This window comes from Salvelinus alpinus, chromosome 3 (genome assembly GCF_045679555.1).
Source record: "Salvelinus alpinus chromosome 3, SLU_Salpinus.1, whole genome shotgun sequence".
In the NCBI taxonomy this organism is placed as follows: domain Eukaryota; kingdom Metazoa; phylum Chordata; class Actinopteri; order Salmoniformes; family Salmonidae; genus Salvelinus; species Salvelinus alpinus.
Window position 1 is genome coordinate 58,445,510 of NC_092088.1, and position 25,952 is coordinate 58,471,461.

General features: G+C 43.6%; 1 protein-coding gene across 15 annotated transcripts in view; it reads right to left on the minus strand.

Moving 5' to 3' along the window:
• LOC139571013 (mitogen-activated protein kinase kinase kinase kinase 3-like) overlaps positions 1 to 25,952 on the minus strand; it is a 75,914-nt gene that overhangs the window by 17,759 nt on the left and 32,203 nt on the right. For 4 of the 15 annotated variants that reach the window (XM_071393464.1, XM_071393457.1, XM_071393454.1 and 1 more), the window contains exons 2-19: positions 24,249 to 24,306; positions 14,337 to 14,357; positions 11,180 to 11,270; positions 10,681 to 10,745; positions 10,312 to 10,367; positions 10,178 to 10,225; positions 9,997 to 10,039; positions 9,790 to 9,862; positions 9,425 to 9,556; positions 9,002 to 9,064; positions 8,795 to 8,876; positions 8,582 to 8,698; positions 5,102 to 5,180; positions 4,443 to 4,501; positions 3,956 to 4,018; positions 2,245 to 2,297; positions 869 to 907; positions 201 to 263 (exon numbers count right to left, since the gene is read on the minus strand). In XM_071393464.1, the coding sequence (XP_071249565.1) occupies positions 201 to 263; positions 869 to 907; positions 2,245 to 2,297; positions 3,956 to 4,018; positions 4,443 to 4,501; positions 5,102 to 5,180; positions 8,582 to 8,698; positions 8,795 to 8,876; positions 9,002 to 9,064; positions 9,425 to 9,556; positions 9,790 to 9,862; positions 9,997 to 10,039; positions 10,178 to 10,225; positions 10,312 to 10,367; positions 10,681 to 10,745; positions 11,180 to 11,270; positions 14,337 to 14,357; positions 24,249 to 24,306 (1,205 nt within the window). The remainder of the gene's footprint in view (positions 1 to 200; positions 264 to 868; positions 908 to 2,244; positions 2,298 to 3,955; positions 4,019 to 4,442; positions 4,502 to 5,101; positions 5,181 to 8,581; positions 8,699 to 8,794; positions 8,877 to 9,001; positions 9,065 to 9,424; positions 9,557 to 9,789; positions 9,863 to 9,996; positions 10,040 to 10,177; positions 10,226 to 10,311; positions 10,368 to 10,680; positions 10,746 to 11,179; positions 11,271 to 14,336; positions 14,358 to 24,248; positions 24,307 to 25,952) is intronic. The other 11 variants (XM_071393455.1, XM_071393467.1, XM_071393460.1 and 8 more) reach the window with 9 other exon arrangements.

A 25,952-nucleotide genomic window follows, 5' to 3' on the forward strand; every position in this document is an offset into this window, starting at 1 on the left:
GTATTTGGTAAGGGAGGGACAAGCAGGGGCGTGATGGTGGAGCAGAGAAAGACGGAGACAGGGTATTTGGTAAGGGAGGGACAAGCAGGGGCGTGATGGTGGGGCATGCGGCATGAAGATGCGTGAATGAAACTGGAGAGGTAGCCTTCACTCTTCCCCCTCAGAGAGGGCGGCTAGACTAGAACACGAGAAGGACTTACTGTTGAGTTTCATCACCATCATCACCACCATCATCATCGGGCTCTAAATGTGTCATGTGACCCCTGAGGAGATGGAGATAGATTGGGAAGGGGGGGGGGGGGGGGCTCAGTGGGACTCACAGCAACAGGGAAAGTCAGAGCTGCTCTCCTCTTTCACCCACTGGGAGGAGGAGACACTGGGGGAAATTAACTCCACTACATTACTAGCAGAACTAACTACATAAAGGTAGAGTTTAAAGAACTACATGGCTATAGAACTGAACCAGACAGAAATAGTGCTAACTAAACCTAAATGCTGTATTATGCAAATTTTACTCATCTTACTTATAGGGCTTGGGGATTTCACTACACACTAACAGGAGAAGGCGTAGACTAAGTCATTAAGTCAGTGTATAAGCCATGCTTTGTCAAAGTGCACTGTGTCTGGTGATCACACAGCGCAGCCTGTCCAGTTTGTAAGCACTGAACAGCAATGGACAAAACAAAGCAGAGTCAAACCATAACGGCAGCAGTCGGAGCAGATTAGCTTTGCGTGACACTGATTGGCTGGATTAGTCCTGCGTTAACACTGATTGGCTGATGGGGGGGCGGGGGTGGTTAGGGCGCGTCCGCGAATCAAGTACAAGAACGGTTGGAGGTGGAGCCCCGAGGGGCGTGGCCTAACTCACCTCTGCTTAAGCTCCTCCTCCACTGATTTGAGAAGACTCCTGTCGGAAAACGAGTGGAATGAACAAGGGAGAAGTGAAGAAGAGAGGAGAAAGAAAATAACTCCGTGACAGAATCGCACATGACATGAGTAAAGGCTCTCCCTCTCTCTCCCTCTCAGAGGGGGGGGGGGGGGGGGGGGGGTTGACCTAAATTAACATGGCATTCTTTAAGGCTACAGGGCAAAAACACATGGAAACCACAGACGACACATTCAGCGTGTTGGCGTGTGTGAGAGTACGTGAGTTTCATCACAGCTGAGCGGACATCACAACCCATCCAACATTGACCTTAGCTACTGAGAGCTGTACACTCACCGGGGATGTGTGAAGCTGTCAGGTCAGCTGTGTGTAGGCAACAGTGTTTGGTACGCAGGTGGGCGTGAATGACAGTGAAGTGGAGAATATAAAACCCTATGAGGCTGTGCAGTGAGAGAAGGGCGAAGGAATGTGGACATCAACTGTTCAGGGATCAAATAACAGCAAATCTGATAGGTGTATTGAGTTGAGTGGCTTCTCAATATCCTCTCGCCTGATTTATTCCATACACTTATGAAAACACACCATCTATCATTCCATCCCATCCGGTGTACGGAGCACATCCATCTAAATACACATGGTTTAAGCAGCAGCGAGTCTTGTCTCTTGCCATTTCACACACACAGTGCTTACAGCGCACTTCTTCTGAGCCGAGCTGCGTTCCAGGAAAGGTGTCATGAATAAAAGATCAGACGCCTTTCTCTTGACAGGAAGCCACCTCTCAGTACCACACCATCTGCTAGGGCTAATCTCTTTGTACAGATAAGACAAGAGGAGAGGGGGAGGCCAAAGCAGGGAGATCGGGGGAGGTGAGGAGATTTGATCGGCTATCAAAGCCAACTGACATTTACTCCTGAGGTGTTGCACCCTCGACAACTACTGTGATTATTATTATTATTTGACCATGCTGGTCATTTATGAACATTTGAACATCTTGGCCATGTTGTTATAATCTCCACCCGGCACAGCCAGAAGAGGACTGGCCACCTCTCATTGCCTGGTTCCTCTCTAGGTTTCTTCCTAGGTTTTGGCCTTTCTAGGGAGTTTTTCCTAGCCACCGTGCTTCTACACCTGCATTGCTTGCTGTTTGGGGTTTTAGGCTGGGTTTCTGTACAGCACTTTGAGATATCAGCTGATGTACGAAGGGCTATATAAATACATTTGATTTGATAGAAGGAGAGAGGAGAGCTGGAGAGGCAAGGGGAAGAGATGAAGAGAGGATGGAGATAGGGAATAGGGAAGGGGGAGGAAAGGCGGAGAGAGGGAGGAACAGACGTGGAAACCCAGAATGAGTGACTTACTTGTTTCGTCCCATTAGGCTTGGAGATTCCTGTCCATACTCCAGTTGAAGGTCCTAGAGAGATACACATATCAAAATGACATCATTGTTTCTGAAACACAATGACACACACACAATGTGGAACGTTACCATGTCTGAGGTTACCTACTGTACGGCATCAACTATTTTAGAGCGGAGACACACACACACCTAAAAACACTTAGAGAAAAGGCAGAGACTGGTGTAACCTCAGTGACTCCCAGGCCACATTGATGACACTCATGAGCAGGCCATTCAGGACATTACAGGACCTTGACTAGATGAGAGTAACACCCTTTGGGCTGGCAGACAGAGTGCCCACAGAGAGCCGAGGACACTACAGGTCAGAGGTCACCACTGCTGTTGCTTAGAGAAACACCGCTTCGATTTACGATAGATGTTTCTAACGTGCAAGTGTGATAAACGTTTAGGGATAGGACAGCATTATGCACTATGGATCTGCAACAAGTAGACCAACAACCGTTCGGTGGGTGCTTATATTTCTCCGATTGTACAAGTGTATGCATATGTGAACTGGAAATTGTATATTTTTTTGCATACCCCGACTCTCCCCGAGACACCCTCAGAGAACGGAGGCCAGGGTCTGCCGTTAGCAACGGCAACCCCGGAGCCAGTTACTGGCCCAACGCTCCAACCGCTAGGACACATGTCGTCCATGGCTAGATGAACCTGAATGACATGAATGGAAACCATCAACGCTATGTGAAGGTGTAGCAGTGCACGGGGCCATACAGAGGCATCTCAGCACAACTAGCTGCAAAGGTATGGGCGAAGGGCGGGTTTCACGGTATGTGTGCGTGAGCACTGCAGCAATGCGGCTGACTTTACTGAACACTGTTATTGGCTGACACTGCGGGTCCATCAGCTCAGTGGACATATTGATTTTCCAGCGAGGATATAGATACCTGTATTCCCCCTTCACAACCAAGTGACCGACCCTGACTCCTATAGGCGAACGCACACGTCCATACTACATTGAGCCGGAGAGAGCTCAGCTAGCATATTCTTACTTATGCTGACAAACTGCCATATCCTGCTGCCTCGCGTCACATCAATACATTCCCCAGTATGGATATGTGACAAAGGAACAAGAGGTCTAAGTTTAACGGTGACTGTGGTCAGTGGTCTGAGTCAGCGATAATATTTGGGCAGGAGGAGACAGCGGGGGACTGGTGATGGCAGCTTAGGGCTTGATCTGGTCCCGCTCTAACAGGCCACCGACTCAGGGGTCCAAGTCAGTCACACATGTTTTCCCCAAGGAGGTGGTTCATCCACCCATATGCTGTCCAGAGATACCACTCTCCCTAAATCCCTCCAGACATCCCTTTAATCCCTCCATTCCAATCCCTCTTGAAATTGTTTTCATCCATCCATTACACCCCCCCCCCCCTCTCTAGAGCCTTCGATGTGCTGGTGAGGTCTAACAGGTTGTGTGGCCGAAGGCTATACAGTAAAAACATCATAAGACAGGCATAACAACGAAAGACACCAGCCAATGAGGCGAAGACAGCTTCACAGACGCAAATGAACAAACAGTTACTGACATCCAATAAAGATAGACACTGAAAAGAAACATGAACGAGACAGGAAAAGGGCCAACTGAAAGAGGACGGTTAAGCGTTACGAAGCAGAGAGACGACCCAGAAGGAGAAATGGAGAGATGAGGAAAATACCAGATTAGATCTCGCAGTGTAGTACAGCTCTTCTGCACAGTCCAAAAACGGGTCAGAGTCAGGCTGTTCAGCAGGCAGAATGAGAAAGTCCCGTTAATTCAAAAGTTAATGCCATCCAATCAGAGAAAGGGATTAAAGCACAGGAGAGGAGGATGGGTAAGAGAGGTAGGGAGTGAGGGATGAGAGTGGAGGGGAGAGAATAGGGGTGGCCATGCATGCCGTGTGTTAACCCTGCACTGAAACATCAGCAAGAGGTGCAGGTTAGTACCAGTGTGAGTCGCATTCAGACAAATTTAGGAGACAACGTCAAGAAATATGCTACACAGGGAGATAGATCACGTGGATGACTTGAGATATGCAGTATTTGTGAGCGTGATTTAACTGTAGCAGAGTCTCAACTAAGGGGGCTTGTCCACAAGGTTGTCACCTACACACAGGGTTCAGCCACAGTAGTATCAGGGGGACACTGCAGGACCAGGTTACTCACCGGCTCATGATGGGGCTCTGTCTCCTTCCTCAGCGGAGGGTCAAACTTCACCTGGCCAACTGGGGGTGGGGGAAGAAAGAGCGACCGAGAGAGATACAATTATAGAGTGGGGAGGGAGAGAGAGAGGTAGGGGAGAAGACAAAGAAAGAGGGAGGGAGGGAAAGAGAGAGGAACATCAGCCATGTACTCTAGAAAGAAACATTAACCTGTCGGAGTCGACTGGTGTTCTAGTAGGATTTCAAGTTTAACTGTGCAGCTGCAGGTTAGAGATAGATGAGTGAGAGTGCTGAGGTGCTTTAACAGGGGTATGTGTGTGTGTGTGTGTCTCTGTGGTCCTTCACAGCATGGTTTGAGGAGCCATTAATCTATGGAAGCTGAAAAACATAGATTATACTCATGCCAATGTTAATCCTGACAGACAGAGGTTAACTAAAGTACGATTACCATGAACTCGCAGAGAATTTAATGTGCCAGTCCCTCCACAAACCACAGATTAAGCACAGTGCCAGAAATAGCAGACTGGGATAAAACTGAATACACCATAGCCACAGACTGAACTGAATCCGGACGATTCACAAACTAAGCATGATTTGTAGTCCAGGCGTAGGCTCAATCTGGGTCCGGGAAACAGGCCCTTAGTCACACATATAGAAACTTACAGTTGATCTCAGACAGCGTCTTCCCTTCCCTGGTGCTCCTGCTGGTGGAGCGAATCCGATGGGGAACAGACACTGGAGACTGTCCGGAAGAAAACAAAACATACGACCTTAACAGACAAGATCATCATCATCATGCACAAAAAACAAACCTTTCCCCCATTATGCATTCCTCAGTCCAATACCTGTAGTCTTATTAAATCCTGTGCGAACTTTGCTACATGGTAAAAAAAACATTCAACATCACTCTCATTGAGGTGAAAGAAGAGTGCTGATCATAATAGATCTTACTGTCTCTAAGATGTGTATATTTCATATGTTCTCAATCTACAGGTGTCTCAAACCCAGTCTGGTTTTTAGGGTGAGAAGGGACTGAACACTACATTACCAAAATTATGTGGAAACCTGCTCATCGAACATCTCAATCCAAAATCATGGGCAATAACAGCCTCAACTTTTTTGGGAAGGCTGATGGAACATTGCTGCAGGGACTTGCTTCTATTCAGCCACAAGAGCATTAGTGAGGTCGGGAACTGATATTGGGCGATTAGGCCTGGCTCGCAGTTGTCGTTCCAATTCATCCCAAAGGTGTTCAAGTTCTTCCACACCGATCTCGACAAACCATTTCTGTATGGACCTCGCTTTGTGCACGGGGGCATTGTCATGCTGCAACAGGGAAGGGACTTCCCCAAACTATTGCCACAAAGTTGGAAGCATAGAATCATCTAAAATGTCATTGTATGCTGTAGCGTTAAGATTTCTCTTCACTGGAACTAAGGGGTCCAAACCATGAAAAACAGCCCCAGACCATTATTCCTCCTCCACCAAACTTTACAGTTTGCACTAGGCAACCCAGATCAGTCCGTTGGACTGCCAGATAGTGACGCGTGATTCATCACACCAGAGAACGCATTTCCACTGCTCCAGAGTACAATGGCGGCAAGCTTTACACCACTCCAGCAGATGCTTGGCATTGCGCATGGTGATCTTATGCTTGTGCGCGGCTGCTCGGCCATGGAAACCCATTTCATGATGCTCCCGACTAACAGTTATTGTGCTGATGTTTCTTCTAGAGGCAGTTTGGAACTCGGTAGTGAGTGTTGCAACCGAGGAACTCAGTAGTGAGTGTTGCAACCGAGGAACTCAGCGGTCCCATTCTGCGAGCTTGTGTTGGCTACCGCATCGTAGCTGAGCCGTTGTTGCTCCTAAGGGATTCCACTTCACAAGAGCATTGACCGGGGCAGCTCTAGCAGGGCAGAAATTTGACAAACTGACTTGTTGGAAAGGTGGCATCCTATGCCACGTTGGAAGTCACTGAGCTCTTCAGTAAGGCCATTCTACTTCCAATGTTGGTCTATGGAGATTGCATTGATGTGTACTCAATTTTATACACGTGTCAGCAACAGGTGAGGCTGAAATAACCGAATCCACTAATTTGAAGGGGTGTCCACATACTTTTGTATATATAGTGACCCAGTCACAACAACCTCCACGGCAGCAACAGAACACAGGATAGACAGACCGCACTGAAAGCAGGCAAATAAACCATGGCAACGCAAGGCAGCAATAGATGTCTTAGCAACAACACATGCAGATTAAGGAGAGCTCAAATTCACATCAGTGGACATTCCTTTTACCAGTCTTCTAAGACCAAACACATACTAATTTACAAAAGAGGTACTTAACAAAAGACGTGTCAAAAGATGTGTCAATGTAAATAGTCTGGGTATCCATTTGATTCATTGTTCAGGAGTCTTATGGCTTAGGGGTAGAAGCTATTAAGGAGCCTTTTAGACCTAAATTTGGCTCTCCGGTACCGCTTGCCATGCGGTAGCAGAGAGAACAGTCTATGACTTGGGTGGCTGGAGTATTTGACCATTTTTAGGGCCTTCCTCTGATACCGCCTATTACATAGGTCTTGAATGGCAGGAAGCTTGGCCCCAGTGACGTACTCGGCCATACACACTACCCTCTGTAGCGCTTTACGGTCGGCTGCCGAGCAGGCTGTGACGCAACCCGTCATTATGCTCTTGATGGTGCCGATGTAGAACTTTTTGAGGATCTGGGGACCCATGCCAAATCTTTTCAGTCTCCTGAGGTGGAAAGATGTTGTCGTGCCCTCCTCACGACTGTCTTGGTGTGTTTGGACCATGATAGTTTGTTGGTGATGTGGACACCAAGGAGCTCTCGACCCTCTCCACTTCAGCCCCGTTGATGTGAATGGGGGTGTGTTCGGCCCTCCTTTTCCTGTAGTCCATGATCAGCTCCTTTGTCTTGCTCACGTTGAGGGAGAAGTTGTTGTCCTGGCACCACACTACCAGGTCTCTGACCTCTTCCCTATAGGCGGTCTTATCCTTGTCGGTGATCAGGCCTACCACTGTTGTTCTGTCAGCAAACTTAATGATTGTGTTGCAGTCGCGCTTGGCCACGCAGTCGTGGGTGAACAGGGAGCACAGGAGGGGACTAAGCACGCACCCCTGAGGGACCCCTTGTTGAGGATCAGCGTGGCAGATGTGTCGTTTCCTACCCTTACCACCTGGGGGCGGCCCGTCAGGAAATCCAGGATCCAGTTGCAGAGGAAGGTGTTTAGTCCCAGGGTCCTTAGCTTCGTGATGAGCGTTGTGAGCACTATGCTGTTGATCGCTGAGCTGTAGTCAATGAACAGCACTCACATTGGTGTTCCTCTTGTCCAGGTGGGAAACGGCACCTCAGTTTGACCTCACCTCAACATATCAATCAAGTTCTAGTTTCTATATGTTTATGCAGTAAAAACACACCCTTGGTCTAGCTAGACAAATCACAAGCTTGTTAACATCAGCTTTAACAAACAAACATGCATATAAAACAGAAGGTATGTACAATATGTAACAAACACATGTATATACACAAGGTGTGTGAGAGCGAGACATTTTTCCCAAAGTGTTACACATAGTATGCCATCTGAACTTATTCTCACAGTTTACCTGTGCCCCTATTCATGCCTAAAACGCACCCAAAACACTCTTCAAAATCCCACATGCAGATACATTTAACAAATGAAGTAACAGCAACTCCATAAGCAAGGTTCAATGACAAGACCCAGTCCAGTCTATCTGAGCACACACAGACCGGTGTTAGTTCTCTGTTTCTACAGGTACTGATCACAGTGGTACTGGTGCAGTTGTAATGCAGGCCACATTGGTACCTTCTTGCGCATGGCAAAGCGAGGTGCTCGCCGAGCACCTGGGGTGATGGGAAGGAAGTGGCCCATATATTTAAACTGAGGAAGAGGATGAAGAAGAGCAGAGAGAGGGGTAATGGAAAAGGGAGGAACGAGAGAGGAAAGATGTAGAACTCTGACAGTTAAGAAATCAGCATGATTGTACGAACTAAATGCGTAGAGACCAATGAGGACAGGTGTCAGTATCCTGCTATTAGATTTGAGAAACCTGAAGAGATGGAGAGGTTGGAGATGTGGGTTAGGGTGGTGGAGGGTGATTCTACCTCTGGTTCTGGGTCGTCATCGTCAAAGTCGTTGTATGTGGTGTGGTCTGGGTTGTTGGATTTGTCCAGCAGTTCGATGGCCAGGGTTCGACTGAGAGGCTGTGACACAAACGGGTGCTGTGGACACAGGAAGGGGACGCGTGGTCACAGCCCACAGACACTCATATCATGACAAACACTCATATCTAGTGTTTCCCTCTAGACTGGGATTACCTGTAATAGTTTCTCTGCTGTTGGCCTCTTCTTGGTATTTTTTGTCAGGGACAATTTGACAAAATGATGGAAATTATTTCCCCTTTCATAGGAGGAGATAGAAAAGATAGAGGTCAGTGCGTTTATGTTTATAATATGAAGAGAAAATTGTTAAACTGAGAATGAAACCTTTCCCTCACTATTCACAGAAGAGAGGTGAACACTTACCATTTCACTTTGTCTTTCAATTTGGGTGGCTGGAAATTACTCTTTGTCATCAAGAAAAGGGCCCTAGGAAGAAAGGAAACGGACTTGGTTTCTAGAACAAAGTACATTAGTCGTAACAATGTGATATCTAAGTAAATGGAGGAATCTACCACAATCTACCACTGGGTGGTTTGAGCCCTGGGTATAACAAAACATTATCTTCATTTTTAAGTACATTGGTAAACAGTTCATAATAGCAATAAGGCACCTCGGGGGTTTGTGGTATATGGCCAATATACCACAGCTGTATCCAGCCCTTAGAACAGACCTTAGCCGTGGTATATTGGCCATATACCTCACCACCTCGTGCATTATTGCTTAAATAAATATCCAGCATCACAGTCATAAGGCTTAATTCGCACATCCCCCTACACACAGACTCACCTCATAGGGTGCAGGTCGAACATGGGAGGCTGCAGCTCGGCAAGCTCGATAGCTGTGATGCCCACGGCCCAGATATCACACAACTGGTTGTAGCCCCCCTTCCTCTCCACGGCTGCCACCTCTGGAGCCATCCTGATAGGATGAGAGGAGGGAGGGAGCGAGGCGAAAGAGAAAAAGAGAGAGACAAACAGAAAAAAACAGTATTTATCAGGCATAGACCAACAATCACTCAAGGCAATCAAATACAATCATAACACTGTCCAGAGCAATATAAATGGTCTGTCACAATAAGTCAATTAACCATAACATAATGTCAGTCTATCCAGAGTATGACACTGAGGGGAGGGGCCAGGGGAGACACTCACCAGTATGGTGTTCCAATGAAGGACTTCCTCTTAGCCAGCGTGGCAGTGATCTGTGCTGATACACCAAAGTCAGCTGAGGGAGAGGGAGGAAAATCAGCAAAAAGATCAGATGTATTGTGAGATCTCATTCTAATAGGTACTCAAGGTGAGGCTTTGGGAAGTGACATGTCTGGTTGAGAGGAAAGTAGTGGTTGTCCGTGGCCTTACCTAGTTTCACATAGCCGTTGTCTGTCAATAGAATATTTGCTCCCTATGAGGAAAAGTAATAGGGTCAGGCAAAAAATACCATCAACATTTTAGAGATATTTTTTGCAAAGATGAGTAAGGAGTGAAAGGCAATCGTCTCTACTCGAAAGCATGCTTATTACCATCACTGACATGGCTTTACCTTAATGTCTCTGTGCATTTTGCCTTTGTTGTGGAGATAGTACAAACCCTGTAAGTAAAAAAACAGCAAAACACATTCTCATTCAATCTGACCCATAGATGCCCATGGCACTGGCAGCAGGGATAAAAACATACCTGAAGGGTTTCCCGTGACATATACGCAATCTGAGACTCAGACAGAGGCCCAGTCACTGGACAGGAGGGAGGAAGAGATGAGGAAAGAGTTTAAAAGAGCTATCCAATGTGTATCAAGCAATTCATACACAATTTCGAGTTCAACATCAGTTGATTCAGTTAGAGTGCTATTTACTGTGCTGGCTGGCTGGCTTAAGTGTGTGAGTGAAAAATGTGGATATTGATTGCAACAAGCTTTCATTTATTGTGCTTCATGGTCTGTTTTTAGGTGAAAACAAAGCTATTCTGTTAGGGTGACTGTGAGCATGGGTGAATGCATAGGTTGCCACAGTGTGAGCGAGTTTGTGAGTGTGGGAATGTGTCCCCTACCATGATAAATATCCTGCAGAGATCCTCCTCCGCAGTACTCCATGCTGATCCATAATTTATCTCTCCTGGAGAAGGGAAGTGATACACTCACTGTCAATATCCCTCTCAACAGACCACAAGTCAGCAAGACTGGGAACGCAAGACTCAAAGCTAGAGCTGGGCGATACATCTAATTCATTTGAATTGAATGTTTTTGCACGATATTCCAAATGCCTGCATCGCAAAAATCAATAGTTTTTTTTGTATGTATTCCCGCTTGTTCTCATGTTGTCTTTTTGGTCTCGTTCGCTCCTTCTGTGCACCTATCCATTTGCACCAGAGATCTGTATATAATGACGAGATGCTCATGTCTCCGCCCTAACAACGGGAGTGGTCGTCCAAAAGGCAGGCGACAAGCTTAGGTTCAAAATAAGCACATGAAATAGCTGTATTATTTGAGTCCAACTTCAGAGAGATGTATCGTCTATCCATACCTGATCTGTCAGTATGCCAGTCTTACCTGAGATAGCTACCGAAGTAGGCCACAATGTTGGAGTGTTTGCAGTCCTTCATCATGATGATCTCCTGCTGCACCACCTCAAAGTCCTCACCTGTCAATCAAATAGTCAGCCAGCCGATCAGTTACATGTTCATTATTACATGATCAAGCCATAAAGCATTAGCCTGGTGGCTAGATCCGTTTGTGCTTTAGCCAACTCCTCTGACATGTTGTCGTCATGCCGTACAACAGAGATGGTAGTTTAAGCAGAAACAGACATGGCTACCAGGCCAATACAGCAATCTCAGGATACAGACACCAACACATTACATCATTTCAAATTCATGCAGATGGTAAACATGATAGAACTTGTTTTGAGGCTGTAGTGTCTACAGTAAATATATTGATGCAGGAAGTGAAGGCACTGCAGCACTAACTGCATCAGATCCAGCTATTTTAGGATGCCTTGAAAACGCTGGGACATGACTAAGAGCCCGGACTTATACGAAATGACAGCACATCTCAGCATGGATAAAATAGCTAAAAGACCATTTCAGCGGAGTACCAGCTTAGAAATAATCTTATTTAAATGTCAAAACGTCTATTTCGGTTGCTCCATATACATTTGAGTAATTTAGCAGACACTATTACCCGCACAGGACCATCTATATGCTGTATACAGTTTTAAAGTGAGACACACACATCCACATACAGTACACTCACATCCATCCACACTCAGAACCATCTTTGACAACAGTCAGAATGGATGTGGGTGAATATTGTTGAGTTGGCATCTCCACACACGGGCCTACATAGCCCCCTTAATGTCAGCACATCCTTTGACCCCGAGTTGAAGCGCTACTGTCTGATGGATACCCTGGTCTCTGTCTGTGTGTCACTGTCAAGCCCTTCAGATCTGTGAATGTCTAAGCGAATTAGTGCCCTTCCTGACCCATATCTCCAAGGCAAAGCTCTGTTACTATGGTAACGAGTCTGACCCAAGGGCCCCAGCAGCTATACAGACAGGAATTGTTGAAGCACATAGTGGACAAAAAGGCATACATGCTAGGACACATCTACAATCATTCACATAAGCCTTATAAACTAGTTATGTATGGAGAGGTTTAACCCTTTCCAGTCACTAAAACCTGCTATAAATTCATGTGGGACCGTTGGCAAATTATTAAATCATGCCAAACCCGGAATAACCACCTATATCCTTCTAGCGCCCTGAGCTGTCAAGCAGCCACACAGCTTGCTAAGTGCTAACACTGTCACATGATAGGTGGGGCTCCAGTAGCTCCAGAAAGTATTCATATCCCTGGACTTATCCCCATTTAGCTGTTACAGCCTGAATTCAACATGGATTAAAAATGTTTCATCACCCATCTACACACAATACCCCATAATGACAAAGTGGAAACATGTTTTTTTTGCGCAAATGTATTGAAAATGAAAAACAGAACTCTGTCATTTACATAAATATTGATACCCCTGAGTCAATACATCACCTTTGGCAGCGATTACAGCTGTGAGTCTTTCTAGGTAAAGTTTAAGCTCTGCAACACCTGGATTATACAATATTTGCAAGCTGTCAAGTTTGTTGGTGATCAATGCTAGACAGCCATTTTCAAGCCTTGCCATAGATTGAGTGTATATTTGGCCTTGGGTTTTAGGTTATTATCCCACTGAAAAGGTGAATTTGTCACCAATGTCTGTTGGAAAGCAAATAAACAGGTTTTCCCTTTAGGATTTTTCCTGTGCTTAGCTTTATTGCGTTTCTTTTGATCCTAATAAACTCCCTAGTCCTTGCCGATGACAAGCATACCCATAACACGATGCAGCCAGCACCATATGAAGAGTGGTACGTTGGAATTGCCCCAAACATAACGTGTTGCGTTCAAGACAAAGTAAATTTCTTTGACCAATTTTTTACGATTTTACTTTAGTGCCTTATTGGAAACAGGATGAATTTTTGAAATATTTTTTTTTCTGTACAGGCTTCCTTCTTTTCACTCTTCTTTAGGTTAATATTATGGAGTAACTACAATGTCGATCCATCCTCAGTTTTCTCCTATCACAGCCATTAAACTAACTGTTTTAAAGTCACTATTGGCCTCATGGTAAAAATCGATGAGTGGTTTCCTTCCTCTCCGGCAACGGAGTTAGGAAGGACGCATGCATCTTTGTGGTGACTGTGTGTATTTATACACCATCCAGAAGTGTACTTAATAACTTCACCATGCTCAAAGTGATATTCAATGTCTGCGTCTTTCATTTTTACCCATCTACCAATAGGTGCCCTTCGTTGTGAGGCATTGGAAAACCTCCCTGGGTCTTTGTGGTTGAATCTGTGTTTGAAATTCACTGCTCGACTGATGGACCTTAAAGATAATTGAATGTATAGGGGACAGAGATGAGGTAGTCATAAAATAAATTATGTTAAACACTATTATTGCACACAGAGTGAGTCCATGGAACTTGTGACTTGTTACGCAAATGTTTACTCCTGAACTTATTTAGGCTTGGTATAACAAAGAGTTTGAATACTTATTGACTGAAGACATTTCAGTTTAATGGGGTATTGCGTGCAGGCCAGTGACACAAAATCTCAATTTAATCAATTTTTAATTTAGGCTGTAACACAACAAAAAGGTAGAAAAAGTCAAGGTGGGTGAATAATTTCTGAAGGCACTGTATATGTCCTCCAGCTATACCACAGTGTTTACACCCCGATGCTGCAGCATGACAACTTGGCTCTGTGTCAGAGATGGCTGTGATGGGTCACCGCTCAAGCACTACAAAGGGCAAAAATAAAAAATAAAAATAAAATACAATTCATAGGTTACAGCACAGAGGTAAAAGGAGGGCGAAAAGTAGGGTGAATCCTGAATGAGATCCAATTGCCGTTTACAGGCTTTTGCCTAAATCATGCATTGACGTCAATAAGATCTTGACATGAACATTTGGAGTTGTGCACGCGGATCTCCGAGGACTCAACCCTAGGAGAAGTAAAATAAATCTGAAGATGAAGTGCAAACACAGTGCCGTGTTCTTAAGCGTCGATGTTTGTCTATTAATGCCTGCGGAAAATGACAGGTGCACCGCTGCAAAGGCTTATCAAATGAAGCTCAAGATTTTTTAAAAACGTGTGTCAAGGTAATGATACACAGCTTACCAGTGGGAGAGTTCATAATCACTGGGAGGAGCAGAGAAAGAGAGATTTCAATTGGATAGGAAGTATTTCACATGAAACATTTCAGGAGAATTGATAATCCTCACTGCAGGGTTCAGTCATTCTGTTCCTGCCTTTGAAATCCATACCCAGCGCATCAGATGCTCCGTCCTGCATAACTAACATTCCAGACAATCAATCACTTAAGACTGAGCCAAAACAGTACTAAACACTGTTCTGGCATGCATACACTACTTGAAATACTGTATAATTTGATCTGAGAAATTAAGCAAATTTATTGCACCCAAATTGGCCATTTTAAATTACAGGGTTCATATAATATTCAATAAATGTAGTACCTAAGATTAAAATTGGACCAAACATTCTTCTAACAATTATTAGACATTACGAATACAAAGAAATTCTAAAAAAAATAAACACCCATGGACCCCCCCCACACCAACAACACGTATATAGTATAAATTCTCCATGTCTGACAAGTAGTAACAAGCTTTGTTTCTTCATGCTATGTAATGTACAGTGCATTCGGAAAGTATTCAGACCTCTTGACCTTTTCCTAATTTTGTTACGTTACAGCCTTATTCTAAAATTGATTAGATTGTCCCCCCCCCCCCTCAATCTACACACAACACCACATAATGACAAAGCAAAAACAGGTTTTTAGAAATGTTGCTAATTAAAAATATATATTAAAATGGAAATAACATTTACATAAGTATTCAGACCCTTTACTCAGTACTTTGTTGAAGCACCTTTGGCAGCGATAACAGCCTAGTCTTCTTTGGTATGACAAGCTTGGCACACCTATATTGTGGGAGTTTCTCCCATTCTTCTCTGCATATCCTCTCAAGCTCTGTCAGGTTGGATGAGGAGCATCGCTGCACAGCTATTTTCAGGTCTCTCCAGACATGTTCGATCGGGTTCAAGTCCGGGCTTTGGCTCGGCCACTCAAGGAAATTCAAAGACGTGTCCCGAAGCCACTCCTGCGTTGTCTTGGCTGTGTGCTTGGTGTCACCATTCAAGCGTTTTTCTGTATTTTTACATTGTAGAATAATAGCTCAGATATCAAAATGACAAACACATATGGAATCATGGTGTAAACTCAATCTAAATATATTTTAGATTCTTCAAAGTAGCCACCATTTGCCTTGATGACAGCTTGAACACTCTTGCCAATCTCTCAGCCAGCTTCACCTGGAATGCTTTTCCAACAGTCTTGAAGGAGTTCCACATATGCTGAGCACTTGCTGACTGCTTTTCCTTCACTCTGCGGTCCAACTCATCCCAAACCATCTCAATTGGTTTGAGGTCAGGTGATTGCGGAGGCTAGGTCATCTGATGCAGCACTCTACTTCTTGGTCAAATAACCCTTACACAGCCTGGAGGTGTGTTGGGTCATAGTCCTGTTGGGGGAAAAATGATAGTGGGACTATGCCCAAACCAGATGGGATGGCGTATCGCTGCAGAATGCTGTGGTAGCCATGCTGGTTAAGTGTGCCTTGAATTCTAAATAAATCACAGACAGTGTCACCAGCAAAGCACACTGTCACACCTCCTCCTCCATGCTTCACGGTGGGAACCACACATGCAGAGATCTTCCGTTCACCTCGTCCGCGTCTCACAAAGATCAGACCAAAAGGACAGACTTCCACCGGTCGAATGTCCATTGCTCGTGTTTCTTGGCCCAAGAAAGTCTCTTCTCTTATCGGTGTCCTTTAGTAGTGGTTTCTTTGCACTAATTCTCCCATGAAGGCCTGATTCACACAGTCTCCTCTGAACAGTTGATGTTGAGATGTGTCTGTTACTTGAACTCTGAAGCATTTATTTGGGCTGCAATTTCTGAGACTGGTAACTCTAATGAACTTATCCTCTGCAGCAGAGGTGACTCTGGGTCTTTCTTTTCTGTGGCAGACTTCATGAGAGTGTCATCATAGCGCTTGATGGTTTTTGCAAATGCAATTGAAGAAAATTCAATTCAGTGTTGACTGACCTTCATGTCTTAAAGTAATAATGTACTGTCGTTTCTCTTTGCTTATTTGAGCTGTTATTGCCATAATATGAACTTGGTCTTTTATCAAATAGGGCTATCTTCTGTATACCACCCCTACCTTGTCACAACACAACTGAGTGGCTCAAACGCATTAAGAAGGAAAGAAATTCCACAAATGAACTTTTAACAATGCACACCTGTTAATTGAAATGCATTCCAGGTGACTACCTCATGAAGTTGGTTGAGATAATGCCAAGAGTGTGCAAAGCTGTCATCAAGGCAAAGGGTGGCTACTTAGTAGAATTTGTTTTGTTTAGCACTTTTTTGGTTGCTACATGATTCCATATGTGTTTTTTCATCTTCACTATTATTCTACAACATAGAAAATCGTAAAAATAAAGAAGTGCCCTGGAATGAGTAGGTGTGTCCGAACTTTTGACTGGTACTGTACATATTGTGGGTAAACCTGTATGCAAACAAAGTGACAAGTGTTCAATGACTCTATATACATAGGGCAGCAGTCTCTGCAGGGTAGAGTACTTGGTGGTAGCCAGCTAGTAACAGTGACTAAGGTTCAGGGCAGGGTACTGAGCGGAGGCCCGCTAGTGGTGATTGTTTAACAGTTGGATGGCCTGGAGATGCACGCGCTTCAGCACTCGGTGGTCCCGTTCTGTGTGCTTGTGTGGTCTACCACTTCGCGGCTGAGTCATTGTTGCTCCTAGATGTTTCCACTTCACAATAATAGCACACCGGGGAAGCTCTAGCAGGGCAGAAAGTGGTAGCCGCGAAGTGGTAGACCACACAAGCACACAGAACGGGACCACCGAGTGCTGAAGCGTGTAGAAAAACACCTGTCCTCGGTTGCAACACTCCCTACTGAGTTGCAAATTGCCTCTGGAAGCAACATCAGCACAAGAACTGTTCATCTGAGCTTAATGAAATGGGATTCCATGGCCGAGCAGCCGCAAACAAGCCTAAGTCCACCATGAGCGTCGGCTCGGGTGGTGTAAAGCTCGCCTCCATTGGACTCTGGAGCAGTAGAAAAACGTTCTCTGGAGTGATGAAACACACTTCACCATCTGGCAGTCCGACGGACGAATCTGGGTTTGGCAGATGCCAGGAGAACACTACCTGCCCCACTGCATAGTGTCAACTGTAAAGTTTGGTGGAGGAGGAATAATGGTCTGGGGCTGTTTTTCATGGTTTGGGCTAGGCCCCTTAGCTCCAGTGAATGGAAATCTTAACACTACAGCATACAAGGACTTTCTTATTTTTCAACAATATATATATATATTTTTTTATGTAACCTTTATTTAACTAGGCAAGTCAGTTAAGAACATTCTTATTTACAATGATTTCCTACCGGGGAACAGTGGGTTAAGTACCTTGTTCAGGGGCAGAACGACTGATTTTTACCTTGTCAGCTCAGGGATTTGATCCAGCAACCTTTCGGTTACTGCCCCAACGCTCTAACCACTAGGCTACCTGCTGCACCATTCTAGACGATTCTGTGCTAACAAACTGACAACAGTTTGGGGAAGGACCTTTTCAGCATGACAATGCCCCCATGCACAAAGGTCCATAGAGAAATAGTTTGTCACGATCGGTGTGGAAGAACTTGACTGACCTGCACAGAGCCCTGACCACAACCCCTTCGACACCTTTGGGATGAATTGGAACGCCGACTGCGAGCCAGGCCTAATCAGCTAACATCAGTGCCCGACCTTACTTATGCTCGTAGCTAAATGGAAGCAAGTCCCTGCAGCAATGTCCCACCATCTAGTGAGCCTTCCCAGAAGAGAGGAGGCTGTTATAGCAGCAAAGGGGGGACCAACTCCATATTAAATGCCCAGGATTTTGGAATGAGATGTTCGACGAGCAGGTGTCCACATAATTTTGTTAGTGTCCCAGCTTCGATGCACCTGTACAGTCTACTCCATTTAGATGGCAGCGGGGTGAACAGCCCGTTGCTCGGGTGGATGAGGTCTTTGATGATCTTCTTGGCCATCCTGTGACACTGGGTGCTGTAGATGTCCTGGAGGGCAGGCAGTGTGATGAGTTGGGCTGACCACACCACTCTTTGGACACCCCTGCCTTTGCGGGTGGTGCACTTGCCATATCAGGAGGTGATACAGCCAAACAGAACGCTCATGTCGTTATTGGTAATCAGGCCTACCACTGTTGTGTCGTCAGAAAACTTGATTCAGTTGATGGGTGAACAGGGAGTACAGGAGAGGGCTGAGCACAGACCCTTTTGGGGCCGCCTGATATTACCAGGTTCTGACCACGGTGCTGGTTTCAGCAATGTTAAAGGGATAGTTCACCCAAATTACATATTGATTTCCTGACCCTGTAAGCAGTCTATGGAGAAGGTATGACAGCAACCCATGCTTTAGTTATGGTACCTATGTTAGCATTTTCACACTTTATGTCCAAATCACCCATAAGTATCTAAAAATGGATTGTGTAACTCAATGTTACTTATAGATGATTTGGATATGCAGTGTAAAATTCTAATAGGTACCATTGACTTGCATTGGATTTATGCCACAAATGCTAAAAAGTTTGCATTTAAAAACAATGGCCAGGTAAACAAAACCAAAGAACGGGTTGCTGTCATACCTTACCAAATAGCAGGAACAGCACCACCTTGTGGTCAGAACCTGGAAATCAGAACCTGGTATCAGGATGTAACAACTTAAATTACACATTTCTCTGAAGGAAAAAACACACACTAAAAAACACACTAAATTCACATAGAACACATTACATAGGATGAATAAACAATACTCGGAGACGTAGTTCCACACTACTTGTCAGACAGAACTGATCATGTATACTTGTTTGGTTGGGATTGGCATGGGGAGGGGGGTCCGTGGGTGGCTTTTGTACATTTCTTTGGATTCCTCATGTGTTACTCATTGTAAGAAAAAAGCTTGGTGTCAATCAGATGTTATGTACTATATTTATTCAATATTCTACGAATCCTATAAATTAAAATGTTGAATGTGTGCAATCAATTACCTTATATTTCAACAAAATAATGTTGCAGGAATCTTACCTATTTCGAACTACAGAAATTATTTCAGAACAAAATCGGATGGCGTGTGTGTCATGGCTTGCTGAAATGACATAGAACGACCCTGTGGCCCGTATAGTACTGGATTTACCTAGAATCCATAGTAGCCTATTCACTGTGAGGATTTAAAATATATCTTCATCACACACTAGTTTGTTATTCAAGAACCCAGTAAATCCTGACATGTTCTGATGGGTGCTCCAGTCCAAACTGCCAAACATACGTAACACCCTGGTGGTTCCGTAGGGACTCTTATGTTTAATCAGTCTGATACCATTAGCAGTTTCACTGCAGAATGCTGCTGCAGGTAGAAGAACCTTAGGTAACACACAGCCTGCCCCCTGACAAAGTATTCAAAACAAAAAGTCAAACTTTCTTCTAAATAAAATGTATGGCAGCGGTGTTTGTTGGGGCAGTGAGACATGTAAGGATTTGCATACGTAAACGTGGATGGATGAGAAAAACACCCCATTTCAGCTGCTTATTCCAGCTTACTGTTCGAGAACTGTCTGAAGTCATCAAAGCTAAAGACCTTTTCTCAAAGCTAAGCAACTCAGTTGTCAACAGAAGGGAAGCTTGAGAATAAACCTTGAAGCATGTAAGAAAAAGCACAAGTCTGAAGTATGACATTTCCATATCTCCTGAAGCCAAACTCCATAAGCTTGTGCTGTAGTCATCCCATTATATAAATACAGGGCGAGGGTAACACACCAAACATAAACATACACCCACATCGTGACAAACCTAAGAAGCACAGACATTTGAAAACGTGCACACACACACACACACACACACACACACACACACACACACACACACACACACACACACACACACACACACACACACACACACACACACACACACACACACACACACACACACACACACACACACACACACACACACACACACACACACACACACGCACAAGAGGGAACAGAGACACTGGAAAGAATGGAGTACATTCTCAAACACCCTTAAGAGAAAACTAAAAATAAAGTTATAGCGCCAGTGAAGAATAACATAATCCTCCGACTGTGACAACTACATTTCCATGGAGGATGCATCCGCAATGGCCTTTTTACAGGACGTTCAGCCTGACAGCTAGCCTAGCGACAACACAGAGAGAAGAATAACAACAAACCACAGTTAGATCGTTCCCCTCTTAACGCTCAATGTGTGGCTAAAACATTAAGACAACACCAACATCGTGTCTCTGTGTAGGAGAAAGCAAATGAGGTGTAATATACAGCCTCAATGAGTTTAAGACAGTTTAGGCTAACAAGCTGACCACACCACTCGCTGTGCAAAATAAATGTACACATACTCTTAGGGGTTCAACAAGGGTTCTAAGACTAAGTTTTTTAACAACCTTAGGGTTCTTGGCACTGAAAATTGCCCCCGAAAGGTTCTTCCAAGAACACCGTAGGTGTTCATCGAGGAACCTCCTTAGTTAGTGGGGGTTCTTGCAGGAACATAACTTCCCAAATGAAACAATTGGACTTGAATTTGAAAAGGACAACATGTGCAGGCACTTAAGCAAAACATTTAAAAAAAAAATCTCCTCAGTTTAAGGTATGTCCCTTGTTTGATCTAAATTGATATTGTTTTATGATGATACCATCTATCTTTTCATATTTTGTGCAAATCTTTCTAAAACATAAAATTGACACAATTCAATAAATATCAATCAACAAAGATGTAAGACTATGTAGGCAATAAGAATATGTTGAAGGCTAGCTGTATTGGGTGCAGATGACTGAACTGCTCACTTTCATGTCTGCAGGTATACAGACGAGGAGGCATACAAAGGTATGTCAACTGGTATGTAATACAGATCACAGTTACCATCCTCCTCCCTTATCTCTTCAATAAATATCTCATAGGCCTCTACATTATGGACAAGGTATGTGTATGAAAACCATCATCAAAACAGTTTTTTCCCATTCACATTTACCACAAAAAACAAGTTAGGAACACTGTCCTGTGCATGATTTGTTAATCTGTATAATTACAAAAACATGTTTTATTCATTCACAGACTTCACCCTCCCTACACCTCTGATGAATATGACAGGAAACCTGTTCATTCACCATGCACTGCTAAATCATTCTGGCTATGGATACGGAGAACATCAACACACCAGAGGATAAACCCATTGGACTTGGGGCTCTGCTGGAGTTTACCTCATATTTAGATTTTTTGTCACTAAAATCATAATAAACACTGACAGAAATATTGTGTTATGCATATTATTAATAATAATAATAATAGGGGACGGGGGGGTAGTTAAACATTTTACCCCAAAAGGAATTGTCTTGGTGGTCTCAAACTTCTTCCATTTAAGAATGATGGAGGCCACTGTGTTCTTGGGGACCTTCAATGCTGCAGACATTTTTTGGTACCCTTCCTCAGATATGTGCCTCGACACAATCCTGTCTCGGAGCTCTACAGACAACTCCTTCGACCTCATGGCTTGGTTTTTGCTCTGACATGCACTGCCAACTGTGGGACCTTATATAGACAGGTGTTTGCCTTTCCAAATCATGTCCAATCAATTGAATTTAGAGAACACACGATTTTGTGTGACTCAAAATGGGTCAAAATTCTACAAAGATCCAGAAAAAAAAGTGCATTTCAGGTAAATCAAATCAAACTTTCATTTGTCACATGCGCCAAATACAACAAGTGTAGACCTTACTGTGAAATGCTTATTTATTTACTAAATAAACAAAAAAATTATAAAAAGTAACAATAAAATAACGAGGCTATATACAGGGGGTACCGGTACCAAGTCAATGTGCAGGGGTACAGGTTAATCGAGGTAATTTGTACATGTAGGTAGGGGTGAAGTGACTATGCATACACAATAAACAGTAAAATAACAACCCAATGTTTTTACCACAGGACAAATTAGCTAGCAACAGCAAGCTAAATGTTTCATGTGTTTGGACCGGTCCCAAAATGAACATAGTTGGTTCAGAGTTGGTTTTGATATTTCAACCTGGTGTCCTGATGGCATCTGGTGTGGATGTACAAAATCAACATCTAGACAGTATGTAATGCTAGGCTAAGATATCAAACGTAACGCTATTGAAAACCACTGGCCGTCAGCTCTTTTCCCACATTTAGGTCATGGCTCTAGGGTTTCAGCTGGGCATGACATCTACACATACTGCACTCCAATACAATCAGCAATAAGAGATTCTCCAACCGGTTTTCTGGGGCAGGTGAGCAGGGGTTTCCAAGTAGGTTCTAAAAGGAGAGGTGAACCCATGTGGTGGTCAGTCTACCTGCACAAACCCTATGTGACTGCACAGTCTCCTCAGGTGGGAAGCAATGATGCAGAGTGTGCAGAAGGGAGAGTTTGTGTGTAGCGAGTATATTCAACACTGCACTAATGCAATCTGCAGGCCTGCTACTGAGCTGTCCCTATCAATCAGCTGAGACAAGCCTGACTCCACCAGGGCATCAGTGTAATCGCTCCCAGCGGGAGCGCGTCACATCAGCCACGGTTCCTGGCTTCTTTTGACCCCCCTTAAAAAAGTACCATTAAAAATGGACACAGACTAGCGTTCTCAATGTGGCAGCCTTTAAAAAATGTATTTCACTGCCAATTAAAGCAATGTGGGAAGAATTCCATGTGTTCCCAATGTCTTATCTGGTACCTAGCATACATTGGGTGCATTCCAATTCCTCATCTCTCTTAATGTTTCATCTTTAACTATTAGGCCTATAACAGAGACATTAGGTGGCAAAGCTCATTCTTTCCTTCAGATTAAATTCATAGCAACTGAAAAGATGGACTATATTCAAAATATAAATCTCAAAAGATGTGAACATCTTTCGTCAAGTTAGATGCACATCAAGGGACAAGGCCCACATACAGGCAATAGAGTCTAAAAAGCATCTTGGTACAGTAGACAGACAAGGCTACTCCCTCACTTCTCTACAGATGCATCTCTTAAGAGGATCACGCCATCAAAATACTCAGAGGGGATTTAGTCCACTTGAACTGAAAAACTGAGATCAGGATGTTATCTTGTAAACTTAGCCTCATCCTCTTTGTGATGCAAGAATGAAGATTCGTGTGCTCAACAAAAATATTTGTACAGTGTGCAACAAAAATAAACTCAACAGACAACACGAATTCAACAAAGCTTTCTGTGTGGGAGGAATGTAAACAAAAAAAGATAGATAGACCTTTCTATGAAGGATGAAGCGGAAACTGGGACACTGCGTGCGAGTTTGCACATGCTGCATGATATTTCCTTTGGCCCTCGAGCTGTGTTGTAGACTTGGGAAACTGACCGGAATGTACCGGCCACGATACACTTCCATTAAAGGGCTTTGAATATGTCACTCAATAATTCAATATAGGCAGAAAGATTAACACTAGAGGAGAGATGTTTGAATGACGATGCTCATAATTTACAAGCAAAAACATCAAATAAATGTTTAAAGTTCCATTTAATCATTAATTCAGTGTACTGTGAACCAACATCTGGTCGAAAATCATAAAATGCATACATCAGACTTCAATTGTTCACTAAGACAGAGACAAGACCTTGTCTTTCTAAGGGATAATTAGAATTCAGCTGCTGGTGAGATTAACAAAATAACCAATTCGTTATGCCTCTGCAACAGAAGGTGACAAAAGATTGCCGACTGTAAATGGGTTTGTAAAAGACTGGTGAAAACCCGGGATAAAAGACGAGAGAAAGGAGAAGGAAGGAAAAAGAGACAAAGGGGAAGAAATTAGAAGTCGGGAGAGGGAAACGTTAGTGATGATGACACATGGCAGAGAGAGAAGAGGGCTTACCAGGTTCCAGCTTAATGACTTTAATGGCAGCCAACTCCCCAGTGTTGACATTACGGGCCTGGAGAACAGATGAGACAAAAAAAAGAGAGCATTTATTAGCCAGCTGTCAGTAAGGGGTAACAGTGGGCTTTAGAGAGGACTGGCCTCTGTCACACCAACATTGTTTTTAAGCCTGAGAAAGTGTAGGCTCGATCAGTAAGTAGGCTGCTACTTGCAGGATAACATTGCTTACCTGCCAACTGGCCTTGCAGTCTAACACAAGCACGTGTCCAAAGTATTGTATGATAAGCTACAATAATATATTATTCTATGTCAGCATCTATGCAAAGAGATGTGTGTGAGTTCAAGAGGCAAGTAAACATTCATAAACAAATTTGTTTGAACATGGATATTACTGAAGATGGATGATTCACCTTTGAAAAGCAAATAAACTCAGACATTACAACACTTAATCAGTTAGCAGTCATCAATTCAAACAGAAGCTTATTGCGTTCTAAACATCAGACTGTTTGTTGCACAAATCACACAACCTAAATGAAAAACAAACAGAGATGGAAACAGACTAAAAACATTGGCATTCCTTGACTGAAAGTCATTTTTTATGCCTCAGAAAAATCTAACATGAGCTAGGTGTCTATCCAACTGGCGACAGATTTTTCATGCGAGTATTCTAAAACAATATGCACATTTCCCAACCAGAGAAGTGTTTCCATCAAATTGACTTGTTGCAAATGAAAGGCTGTGCGGTGATGACGTACAGCACATAAAATAATAGTTCAATGGGTTTCAATCGCATTTCCCATTCTGGTCTTGGGACGTGCGCTCTAGGCAACAGCTTGCAGACACAGTAGGGGTATAGCCTACATGATGAGATTATTATGGACAAAAAGCAAGATTGTTAAAAAATTTGTCAAAACAGCAGCCAAGCATAGATTATATCATGTCACCAGAATAAGACCCTCAATATTTATTGGAGTATCAACCTCATCACCGTGCACTTTCACCACTCTGAAGTTAATATCTTATTTCATCGGTAGCCTAATAAAGGGCATACTTTCCTGAGTTGTAGCGGAAGGACCAAACAATATCATCATGTGACTCCAAGATTACTTTGGGGGGGGGGGGGGGGGCAACAATTGTTTGTAGACTTGTTTACATGAATATGCGTCTTAAAACCTATCTGAAACAAGCCATTACGCTTAGTTATTTTTATTCAGGTTATTACTTATAAATATTAATTAACAAATGCCAGGTTGGAGAGGATGTCGCATTTTCATGTTGACAACATTAACGGAGTCAAAATGAAGATATATTTCGTAACTTATCCTTGTCTGTTGGCTTTTCTGCATCTAACATTTTTTAAATACATTTCCTATTTTGACGCACAAAACCATTTAAACAAAGTCTGATGTGTTTCCTCCCACTTTTCCTGAAATATTTGCATATCACAAACCCTGCTGTTGCAGTCATTCGATGACTATGGCATATGTTCTTCAAAGATAGATAAATAGTTTTGCCTAAGCTACTGAAAATAGGCCTTTTACAAGATTAAAATCATGACAGGAGTGTTTGATGCTTATTAAAAAAAGATGGAGTCCAGACAGGCTAATTTAGGAAACTTTCTGAATGGACATGGAGGCCTAGAGAGAGAATCAGCGAACTCAAGCACACTCCCGTAAAAGCACATGTCAATCATAGTCACCA